Here is a 12575-nt window from a genome sequence, read left to right as displayed (position 1 = left end):
ACAGCCAATCGTACGGCCAGGCTGTAATGAGAAGAGCCAATCAGATTGCACAAAATACACAACAGAGTGAGGCCCTAACACGTGACGGTGCGGAGAGGGCGGGGCTACATAGCGAGAGATTCCAGATACCTCAGCCGCCATTTTATCCATCCGGCAACATCTCTGGTGATTATGTCATGTGACTTCTTATATGATATCTGTGATATTATCATTATTATATAGGGGGAGAGGGGACTGTACAGTGATATATGAGGGGGAATAACAGCTCCCAGCACACACTGATATGTGGTATTATTATTATATAGGGGAGAGGGGACCGTACAGTGATGTATGAGGGGGAATAACACAGCTCCCAGCACACACTGATATGTGGTATTATTATATAGGGGAGAGGGGACCGTACAGTGATATATGAGGGGGAATAACACAGCTCCCAGCACACACTGATATGTGGTATTATTATTATATAGGGGAGAGGGGACTGTACAGTGATATATGAGGAGGAATAACAGCTCCCAGCACACACTGATATGTGGTATTATTATTATATAGGAGAGAGGGGACTGTACAGTGATATGAGGGGGAATAACACAGCTCCCAGCACACACTGATATGTGGTATTATTATTATATAGGGGGAGGGGACTGTACAGTGATATATGAGGGGGAATAACACAGCTCCCGGCACACACTGATATGTATTATTATTAGTATATAGGGGGAGAGGGGACAGTACAGTGATATATGAGGGGGAATAACACAGCTCCTAGCATACACTGATATGTATTATTATTAGTATATAGGGGGGAGGGGACTGTACAGTGATATATGAAGGGGAATAGCACAGCTCCCAGCACACACTGATATGTGGTATTAATATTATTATTATATAGGGGAGAGGGGACCGTACAGTGATGTATGAGGGGGAATAACACAGCTCCCAGCACACACTGATATGTGGTATTATTATTATATAGGGGAGAGGGGACCGTACAGTGATGTATGAGGGGGAATAACACAGCTCCCAGCACACACTGATATGTGGTATTATATAGGGGGAGGGGACTGTACAGTGATATATGATTTGAGATAAAACAGCTTCCAGCCACACACTGATATGTGGTATTATTATTATTATAAAGGGGAGAGTCCAGGATTGTGCATTGGTATGTAAGTATGGCCATTATCAGCCAAACTTGGGCAGAACTCAGGGATTCTACTGTGCGTTTGTCTTTTTTCAAACTATCAAAACATGTTTGTAGTGACATAATGTTTATCTGGCTATTTATAATTTGTCAGTGTCTATGAGGGCCATGAACAAATCTCTGCCTCCCCTTGTAATATTCCATAGTAAACTTATAGTGGTGTCTGTCAGACTTCTCTTGTAGCACGCACAAAAACCACATTTAGCACTAGCTGGGATACCCGGTGTTGCCTTGGTTGAAGAATGGACCTTGAAGAACATCTGCATCTTTTACATTGTCCTCTCGTATAACTCCATTCCATTGATACTGAGAAGGATTCTCACTGTGTGCTAACATGCTTTAGCCCTGAAAAGGACCTATCGATCCATTAATATAGAATATGTAGACACTGTTATCTCAACACTGAGGTGTGATTCTCTCTTCAGTGGCTACTCGCCTCTCTTGCTGAGCTGCCAAGCATGCTTGTACTTCCTCTGAGGTCTCCTCACCTCTCCCCTCTCTTACTCTTGCAGCTGAGGAGCTGCGACCCAGACTGGATGTTTTAATTTGGTGGCATGGCTTTTCTGATGGCACCGTGCGAGGCGATCCGTCGTCCGACATATCGGGCGGTCCGCACACACGGTGCGAACAGTTGGCCAACCGCCTGATATGCTGACTCCCTCATACGCATAGCCATACATGGGATCGCATATTGCATCCCTTGATGTTTGGTTATACAGTAAGATCAGGGGGTGCGATGTACGACCGCACGGGAGCACGCTCGGCCCGACATCAGGGCCATATACGGTGCGATATAGCAAGCAAATTGCACCAATCAGTCGGATCACCTGCTTTATCGCCCCGTGTATGGGAGCTTTTAGTCTTTTTTTTGTGCTTTAAGAGTGAATAGTTCTGAAAAAGTCCACAATTTTAAAGGTTGAGATGTGAAAAGAACTAATCATAGATTGAATGTGTTATACTTAAGGGAGAAAGCTTTGACAAGCAATGCAGAAGTCATTCACACCTGGATAACAATGCAATTTAGGAGTAAATGGGAGTGGAGGCAGCCGTATTCTGACTGTTTGGAATGTGGTATATTAGGAGCAGAGTGACTTACAGGACAAAAATCCGTATAGCTTCCCAAAGCACTGCGAATTTAGAGATCATTGCCAGCAGAAATCTTTGCAGACCAATGGAAATGTGCTTGGAGGAAATCAGTAACTGCCAGTGCAGGTGCAGTGTGACAGTCGGAGGTTATTAGTAACAGTCAGTGCAGTGTGATAGTTGGAGGAAATCAGTAACTTTCAGTGCAGGTGCAGTGTGACGGAGGTAATTAGTAACGGTCAGTGCAGGTGCAGTGTGACAGTTGGAGGAAATCAGTAACTCAGTACAGGTGCAGTGTGACAGTTAGAGGTAATTAGTAACAGTCAGTGCAGTGTGACAGTTGGAGGATATTAGTAACTGTCAGTGCATGTGCAGTGTGACAGTTGATCTGATTCACTGCTCTCCCGTTGGAGCTCTGCCTGCCTCCCACTGGTACATATCAGCCTGTGCCTTAAGATCAGAGCTGTTTTAGCACTGGAAGCCATCCAAAGCGAACTTGCTTAAACTAAAATTTCAAATCAGAGACTCCACGGCCTACTTGGTAAGCACCATGTTAGGTCTCCATGGCCCTGACGACCTTCAGACCTATTCAGAAACCTAATCCTGTTCAAACTACACCACAATGCTGAATTTAGTAGAGCTAGGTATAAAACTCTGGCTGTGTATAAAGGAAAAACAGACACACACTTTCTCTTATATAGATATGGTCTTTAGATCAGCTGTAGTTAGTCTTTCATACTGATATTCTTCTGTTTTTACTTATGTCTTGTATCATTTATTGGTATTTACATGTTATTTTTTTGTTTTGTGTGTTTTATAAGGTAAAGAAATGACTGATCTAAAGGCAGAATATATAGAGGGAGAAGAGGAGGCATACATGATGGGTAGTCAGCAGTTTAAAGAGGAGGAGATTACTACATATATCAGCGCAGGTAAGTAACAAACACTTATTACTGAAGAGTCACATTTTCTCCTTTGTGCAGTCACTACAGTAATCTCTTATCCTGCACCCTCCTCTGTCAGTACAAACTAATGAGGGAAATGTATCTGCCCAGTTGGGGAGTTGGGAGCCATCAGCCCCTATTATACTCCTGCCCTCCCCCTCACATCATGTCACTGTGTGTTACCAGCCCAGAGATCTGACCAGTCTCCTCCCCACACTCTCTGGTGTATCTCATACATCAGGAGCCATCAGCCTCTATTATACTCCTGCTCTCCTCCTCACATCATGTCACTGTATGTTACCAGCCCAGAGATCTGACCAGTCTCCTCCTCACACTCTCTGGTGTATTTCATACATCAGGAGCCATCAGCCCCTATTATACTCCTGCTCTCCCCCTCACATCATGTCACTGTGTGTTACCAGCCCAGAGATCTGACCAGTCTTCTACCCACACTCTCTGGTGTATCTCATATTTCTTCTTCAGGGTCTATAGGCTTCAAAGAAAGACCGTGGGGTTTAGGTGGTGGATGAGGATTCCGGGCACCACGCAGTCAAAGCTTTAGCTTCCAGGATGCACTGGGTCCACTCTCCCTATGCCCCGAGCCATTTCAGTTTCATTGGTGCCCGTCTGGAGTCTGGTCTCCATTAAGCAGGGAAGCCCTTAAACGCTTTATTTTTATGATTTTATGTAGTTTTTACTACAATAGAGCACACAGCAGCAGACTGTGTCCATAGGATGTCTGTGCTGCCGCTCCATCAAGCATCCGCTGCTGCGACGCCAGTACTGATCTGGGACTCTTGGTGGGCATTCTGGGGGTCACCGCTAGCCAAGGCCCCGGTGAGGACTCAGACTGCATCCGCATAATACGGGACAGGTAAGGCGGGTTACCGCCCGCGGTGATCCACGTATTAAGGCAGTCGATACCTCTGGTCTCAGGGAACAGACCAGAGTTCCTGGGTGTGACAGACCAGAGTTCCTGGGTGTGGACGCAGGCTCCAGCCATTGTTTTCCACTGGACCGCCAGGGACACTTTGGTGCAGAAAACCAGCGTCCTGGGGGTTAATGACCAGGTAGGGGAAACAGCTTCCTTGTTTTAGCGGCTTCTCAGCATAGCACGCCTTTCAACTGAGGTCAGGCTTTGCTGAGCTGCTCTCCTGCTCTGGCCACGCCCACCCTGAGGTCTCCGGTGGCCATTTTCTTAATGGCATAGTCGCAGCTCTCTAAGGACAGCATGAGGTCCAGTCCCCCTACATACCTCGCCCTTGGGTCAGCGTATGTAGCACTATTGCCTACCAGACACAGAGTCTGTATAGTTGATTATAGTGCCATTATACAGGTTTCTTTCTACATTGTTTGTGACTTATGCTGGCGCTGTCTATTTTTTTCACAAAGCTGTCAGCATATATCTATACCTTTTCTCTGATTCATGCCCTATCCTACAAGTGTAGTCAGGGTGTTTCTATTATCTCACATATATAAAGCTAAGTATTTGTGAGAATTGTCACATTCCTTTGTGTGTTGCACTGTGCCATATCTGGGAGGGGAAACCCGTGCAGGTGCATTCCCACAACGCCAGCACCGTGGCTTACATCAACCTTCAAGGAGGCACTCGAAGTCAGGCAGCAATCACAGAGGTGTCACTCATTCTGACGTGAGCAGAAGGTCATCTCCCGGCCATATCGGCAGTGTTCATACTGGGAGTTCTCAATTGGGAAGCAGACTTCCTCAGCTGTCACAACGTGCATCCCGGGGAATGGTCTCTTAACCAAGAGGTGTTTCAACTCTTAGTAGACAAGTGGGGCCTCCTAGAGGTGGACCTGATAGCCTCCCGTCACAATCACAAGCTGCCTGTGTACGGGTACAGAACAAGAGATGCCGAGGCTATCTTGATAGATTCTCTGTCAGTAAAGTGGACCTCCCAGTTTGAATACCTGTTTCCTCCAGTCTCCCTTCTTCCTCGAGTTCTAAGGAAGATCAAACAAGACAGAGGCACTGTCCTGCTGGTGGCTCCAGCATGACCCAGACGTCATTGGTACTCAGATCTTCAGAGTCTCTCCATAGACACTCAGTTGCTGTTGCCTCAACGTCCGGACCTGTTGTTTCAGGGTCCTTGCCTTTACCCGGAAATAGGTCATCTGTCTTTGACGGCGTGGCTCTTGAGACATCCCTCCTAAGGTCCAGAACATTCTCCAGCTCTGTAGTTAACACTATGCTGAGAGCTCATAAGCCAGCCTCTGCTCAGAGCTACCACAGAGTGTGGTATACATATTTTCGATGGTTTCGTCCCAGAGGTTATGATCCCCAGGTGTTTTGGATTTCCAGAATTTTGGCCTTCCTTCAAGCGGGATTGGATATTGGGTTCTGCCTAGCCTCCCTGAAAGTGCATGTCTCTGTTCTTTCGGTGTGGTTTCAACGAAAGATTGCTCCTCTACCGGATGTCTGCACCTTCCTTCAGGGTGTCCTCCGGATTCAGCCTCCCTTTGTCCACCCAGTGACTCCTTGAGATTTGGCTATAATGCTTAGGTCCCTCCATTTAAATTTCTGACTTCAGTAGAACTCAAGTGGTTTACAGCGAAGACTCTATTCCTTCTGGCCATTACTTCTGTGTCAGATTTAGGGGCGCTCTCCTGTGGCTACCCATTTCTGATATTTCACAGGAACAGGGCTGTGCTTCAGAATTAGGTGAGGAACATCCATTTTATCTTTGGACCTCCAAGGAGCTGACACTTGGTGGCCAGAGAACGTGGTAGTTTCCATGTAGAATTCTGGAAGTAAATTTTTAGAGGTCACCCCCAGACTTGCTGGCATTATGGTGTTTACTCATAGTTTGTTTGGTGTTTCTCCAGGACGCTCTGTAGGTATTTTTCTCCGACATCTAGATGTGAGGATCCTAGACATAGTGTCACAGATCTGCCCTGTCACACTGCTGGGGATGTGAGGACCCTAGACATAGTCACAGGTCTGCCCTGTCACACTGCTGGGGACATGGGGACCCTAGACAGTGTCACAGATCTGCCCTGTCACACTGCTGGGGATCCTAGACATAATGTCACAGGTCTGCCCTGTCACACTGCTGGGGATGTGGGGACCCTAGACATAATGTCACAGGTCTGCCCTGTCACACTGCTGGAGATGTGGGGGACCCTTAGTGATACATTGTACCATATCTTTTGGGAATATCTTGAAACACTCATGATAGATATTTGTTCCCTAATATAAAGAGCTTTGACATTTCCTATTGCTTTCCAACCAGTTTGTTGTAAAATTTATATGTCTCCTAATATACTTGGTAAATGCACCATAGGGAGTCACACCTAGAGAGCTTTCCCCATCCAGTATATTTGGTTAAGTTACTGTACACACATCACCTAATAATCACATATATACAATGTACTCAGTCACTGTGTCTCCTACAGATGGAGCCAGTAACAGAAATACCCCAGAGAGATGTCCCCTTCATCTTTATTCACAGGATTGTACAGAGGAGAATCACAGGATCCCACAGGAGAATCAGGTAATATAGGCTCTTCCCGAAGATTGAAATACCAAGGTGACTTTTCATTAATTGACCTGCATTAAATAATTAATCTGCACCTAATTGATAGTATAATATCAGCATGTAAGACAATTATAATACTGAGATATCAATTACTAAGACATTATTGAAATATTATTTTGTTGTTTGTGGGTAATTTAGGATGAAGTTCTGATTGATATTAAGGTAGAAGACATAGAGGGAGAAGAGACATATGTGACTGATTTGAAGGCAGATATAGAGGGAGAAGAAGAGACATATCTGACTGATACAAAGGCAGAACATAGAGAGGGAGAAGAAGAGACGTATGTGACTGATATAAAGTCAGAAGATACAGAGGGAGAAGAAGAGACGTATGTGACTGATAATAAGGCAGAAGATATAGAGAGAGAAGAAGAGACGTATGTGACTGATATGAAGGCAGAAGATATAGAGAGAGAAGAAGAGACGTATGTGACTGATATGAAGGCAGAAGATATAGAGGGAGAAGAAGAGACGTATGTGACTGATAATAAGGCAGAAGATATAGAGAGAGAAGAAGAGACGTATGTGAGGGGTGGTCAGCAGTGTAAGGAGGAGGAAATCCCTACATATATCAGCACAGGTGAGTAATAAACACTTATTACAGAAAAAAAACATATTCTCCTTGCTCAGTCACTACAACAATCTCTTATCCTACACCCTCCTCTGTTAGTGAGCAGTTTGTTAATTTCTAAATCTAATTAGAGGTGGTTACTGCAGATTTGTCCACAATTTAAATGAGACATGGAAAGTGCAATCAGACCGTGACTGAATGTAGTCTAAGTCTTTAACGGATATAATATTTTACTCATACCAGACAATAGAACAAATGGCGGATCTTAGTATAGGAATCGGTATGGGATGCCGGCAGTCGGCTAGCATACCTACACTTGTTGTTCGGTAAGCTAACCCTCTCCCTATCCTAACCCTCCCTCTTTGGTGCCTAACCCTCCTCCCCACCCCGCTACTTACCTTCGGTATTCTGGCGGTCACCATGTTGGGATTGTGATAGGCATCGGTATTCCGGCTCCGGTAATATCAGTGTCGGCATTGCCACTGCTAGGATACAGACTGTAACCCTTAGTATATATCAAGTAGGAATATGTGAATCCTTAACACATTTCTGTAGACTACTTTCCACGCAGACTCCGCCCACTGCGATGAATCAGTGCTCTGAGATAAGTCAGTAGATGAGTACACGGTCTAACTCACTAGATGTTTCATGCTGATGCGTTTAGTAGTTCTGTGTGCTTGGTGCTGGGCTGTATTCCAGATTTAGACATCATTAAAAGTGGTTCAAAAAGTCTCCAAGGATATGCAGCCTGAAGGGGTGGCTGTACTGATCTGGAGGCAGTTGGAAATATACAAGCAGAGTGTAAATAAAACACCCAATGACAGACATAAGGACAGGACAGCACTTTGTTCCCGGATACCTCCGGAGGTCGCACACCAGTCTGTGGCGCCCGGCCCTCCTGTCTCTCCCTGTGCCAGGGGTCTCCAGCTTTTGAGGGTCGACCGGCTTTTTGCATCCAAGGATGCTAGTGTTGGGATTAATGAGCACATCCTTCCCCTAGGGATAGCTTCTGAATATCCCATGGTCCAGTGTCTGCCAGATTGGATGAATGAACAGGTGGCGCTGATTAACACTAACATAAATAATAATAATCCCTTAGGACTGGTTAAGCAGCTGTTCAAAAAAAGAAACATCAAAGCAACATCCAAGTAGGACTAACCGCTTCCTCTCACAATCATATAGAGTAATCCCAATGTCTGTGAATAATAATAATTGGAATGTTGTATAATCCTTCTAAAAAGTCACTGTCCAGATTATCAGCTTGCTGATAAGATATGTGTTACTGGAAATACACCGTAGTTAGGGGGGATCAGGTTATGTCACAGTCAGATGCCAGCACTAACCCCGATAGTATACAGAGAGGTTTTTCATATCACTGTGCTCTGTTATCACTACATGTTGCTCCCATGTTACAGAGAAACCAGCACAAATGATTACAATAAAGCTGTAATCCCTGCTCTATACATAACAGAGTAACATGTCAGGTGATGAGTGTTACATTGTACCTTAGAGCATCGTTAATTTATCCATTTGATGGTGATATAAGGACCTTTGATAACCGTCTTTATGGATAATTATATGTATGGTACATTCATATATTTATTTTATTCCCAGCAGATGGATATAACAGCAGGAATATCTGGAAGGAGAAAATAGTTTTATTTCCAGATTGTGAAATAGAAGATTATGACATCAATCAAGATTCTCCGGGAGAAAACCCCATTACCCCAATTATACATCCAGTACCTCAGAGTGCAGATGTATCACCTGATCCTGCTTATTATGAGGAATGTTCTCCTGGTACCTCTATTACATCTCTTAGAGCAGATAAAGTATTTCCCTCTTCTATATATGCCAAATGTCTTACACAGAACAAAAAGCATATTACTCCTCAGCCAGCTAAGGCAGGTGAGAGGCCATTTCCATGTTCTGAATGTGGGAAATGTTTTACATACAAATCACAGTTTGTTACACATCAGATATGTCACACAGGTGAGAAACCATTTTCATGCTCTGAGTGTGGGAAATGTTTTGCACGGAAATCAAAACTTGTTATACATCAGAGAAGTCACACAGGTGAGAAACCATTGCCATGTCCCGAGTGTGGGAAATGTTTTACAAAGATTTCATATCTTGTTACACATCAAAGAAGCCACACAGGTGAGAAACCATTTCCATGTTCTGAGTGTGGGAAATGTTTTACAAAAAATTCAGATCTTGTTAGACATCAGAGAAGTCACACAGGTGAGAGACCATTTCCATGCTCTATGTGTGGAAGATGTTTTACACAGAGATCATATCTTGTTATACATCAGAGAAGTCACACAGGTGAGAAACCATTTCCATGTTCTGATTGTGGGAAATATTTTGCACGGAATACAGGTCTTGTTATACACCAGAGAAGTCACACAGGTGAGAAACCATTTGCTTGCTCTGAGTGTGGGAAATGTTTTACACACAAATCATATCTTGTTACACATCAGAGAAGTCACACAGGTGAGAAGCCATTTCCATGCTCTGAATGTGGGAGATGTTTTACACAGAAAACATCTCTTGTTATACATCAGAGAAGTCACACAGGTGAGAAACCATTTTCTTGCTCTGAGTGTGGGAAATGTTTTACACAGAAATCACAGCTTGTTCTACATCAGAGAAGTCACACAGGTGAGAAACCATTTCTATGTTCTGAGTGTGGGAAATGTTTTGCACGGAATACAGATCTTGTTATACACCAGAGAAGTCACACAGGTGAGAAGCCATTTTCATGTTCTGAGTGTGGGAAATGTTTTACAAATAAATCACATCTTGTTATACATCAGAGAAGTCACACAGGTGAGAAACCATTTTCATGTTCTGAGTGTGGGAAATCTTTTGCACAGAAAACATATCTTGTTTCACATAAAAGATGTCACACAGATTAGCTACTCTGATCATCAGAAATGACAGAAATCAGGTCTCATTAGACCATCCTTTATTTACACTAGAGAAAGTGTTATCAAATTGAAATTATTATGTGCAGTCAGTGTAATGATTATCTAGCAGGGAAAGCACCAGTGGTCACAGCCCCTGTATGACACCAGGGTATATTTCTGTGTATATATACTATTCTCTTCCCGAGCTTAGAGAATGAGGCTATAAAGATCTATCTATGGAACGTAATATTGTGCTGTATGTACTAATAATAGTATACATGCTACATTGTAATATTGTGTAGTTTTATTTCTCTGGTTCTCCATGTACAGGATGCAGCCAAACATCTTCATGTATTGGGATTTGAGGGACCGAATGTTTGTCATGTTTTAATTAACTAAACAAAATATCATGAAAAATTGTTTACTGTATATACTGCTTTATACGTCATGTACACAAACTAAAAGGTCCCCTAACATCTGTGGGCTAATGTCATGCAGCAATTGGATCACTCCCGTTAAAAAGCTGTCACAGACCAGCAATGACTCTGATAAAGCTCTGTTGGAGGTGAAATGCGTCAGTCATTGCTGTATAATAGATCTGATGTAACAAATCACTTATACTGTCTCCCTGATGGATCCATGAATATTGTGGTATATCCATCTCTTGAGACACATCTGAGTGCTGTGTGTGATTACCAGCTTCATTCTTACAGGCTAACAGCGTATACACTAGAAGTGGTCAGCGTACTCACCAGGACTTTGCAGTATAAGGAGACACCTGTGGATACACTTGTGCAGCTAAATATCGCTGAGTGTACGGTCAGTAATGGTTATGTTACATTTTTTGCAGCGGAGTAAAAATACTCTAAACATTTTGAAAAATGTGTTTTTATCCAAAGAGGAGTGAAAATGATATATATATGTAATGACTCTCCCTTCATATTAGCAAAGGTGAAAGGTAAACATTGCTTGTAGCGTCTGTAGTCCAGTCATTCCCATGTCATGTTAGTGCTTTCCAATCCACAGTAATATGTTAGTATGGGGCAGTGTGCAGTCAGTATGATGATTAGCAGGGAAAGCACCAGCGGTCACAGCCCCTGTATGACACCAGTAAAATGTTAGCATGGAGCAGTGGAGCTGATTCAGCCCCGCTTACAAGCGGGGCGATGTTGGGGAACTGCGCATGTGCACGCCTTAGCCGGCTCCGACGTGCACATGCGCGAGACCCGGCTTGTGACGGGTTCTCAGTCGCTCCCGGTCTTGCACCAAGACGGGGCGGCTGTCGATGTTGATCGACAGCTCGCCCCGTTTTGGAGGCGGGCGGGGGGGTTGGCTGGCCAAACGGAGGCATTCCCGAAGGAAAGCCTACCGTTTGGGGGCGGCCCCACTGACATCACGAGTGATGTCAGTGGTGAGCTTCCGGCTCTATTTAGAGCCGGAAGCTCACTGGGGCTTGTGGGTTCAAGACCCTATCGCAAGGGTCTCTTCGCAATCCTCGATGGTCAAGACCATCGCGACCATCACCTGGCCGCTCGCAATAGCTGTGGGTGGTCACCCACAGCTATGCGAGCGGCCAGGAGGCCGGCTCTGAATCAGGCCCAGTGTGTGCACTCAGTATGATGATTAGCAAGGAAAGCACCAGCGGTCACAGCCCCTATATGACACCAGTAATATGTTAGCATGGAGCAGTGTGTGCAGTCAGTGTGATGATTATCTAGCAGGGAAAGCACCAGCGGTCACAGCCCCTGTATGACACCAGTAATATGTTAGCATGGAGCAGTGTGTGCTGTCAGTATCATGATTAGCAAGGAAAGCGCCAGCGGCCACAGCCCCTATATGACACCAGTAATATGTTAGCATGGAGCAGTGTGTGCAGTCAGTATGATGATTATCTAGCAGGGAAAGCACCAGCGGTCACAGCCCCTGTATGACACCAGTAATATGTTAGCATAGAGCAGTGAGTGCAGTCAGTGTGATGATTATCTAGCAGGGAAAGCACCAGCGGTCACAGCCCCTGTATAACACCAGTAATATGTTAGCATGGAGCAGTGTGTGCAGTCAGTATGATGATTAGCAGGGAAAGCACTAGCGGCCACAGCCCCTATATGACACCAGTAATATGTTAGCATAGAGCAGTGAGTGCAGTCAGTGTGATGATTATCTAGCAGGGAAAGCACCAGTGGTCACAGCCCCTGTATAACACCAGTAATATGTTAGCATGGAGCAGTGTGTGCAGTCAGTATGATGATTAGCAAGGAAAGCACCAGTGGCCACAGCCCCTATATGACACCAGTAATATGTT

At 44.5% G+C, this 12575-nt stretch overlaps 2 protein-coding genes across 2 annotated transcripts in view; one reads left to right on the top strand and one right to left on the bottom strand.

The window, feature by feature from the left end:
• The window catches only part of LOC148442587 (uncharacterized), a 113913-nt gene that overhangs the window by 24895 nt on the left and 76443 nt on the right, over nucleotides 1–12575 (bottom strand). The window lies entirely within an intron of this gene.
• Nucleotides 78–12575, top strand: part of LOC148442588 (uncharacterized) — a 60605-nt gene continuing 48107 nt past the window's right edge. Inside the window, exons 1-5 of the mRNA XM_088463765.1 lie at nucleotides 78–165; nucleotides 3109–3219; nucleotides 6648–6745; nucleotides 6929–7370; nucleotides 8976–10268. Coding sequence (XP_088319891.1) covers nucleotides 3117–3219; nucleotides 6648–6745; nucleotides 6929–7370; nucleotides 8976–10268 — 1936 coding nt within the window. The 5' untranslated portion in view covers nucleotides 78–165; nucleotides 3109–3116. The remainder of the gene's footprint in view (nucleotides 166–3108; nucleotides 3220–6647; nucleotides 6746–6928; nucleotides 7371–8975; nucleotides 10269–12575) is intronic.

The sequence above is a fragment of the Taudactylus pleione genome, unplaced genomic scaffold (genome assembly GCF_031769625.1).
Source record: "Taudactylus pleione unplaced genomic scaffold, aTauple2 ptg001443l, whole genome shotgun sequence".
Lineage (NCBI taxonomy): Eukaryota > Metazoa > Chordata > Amphibia > Anura > Myobatrachidae > Taudactylus > Taudactylus pleione.
This window is presented reverse-complemented; position numbering and strand designations above follow the sequence as displayed.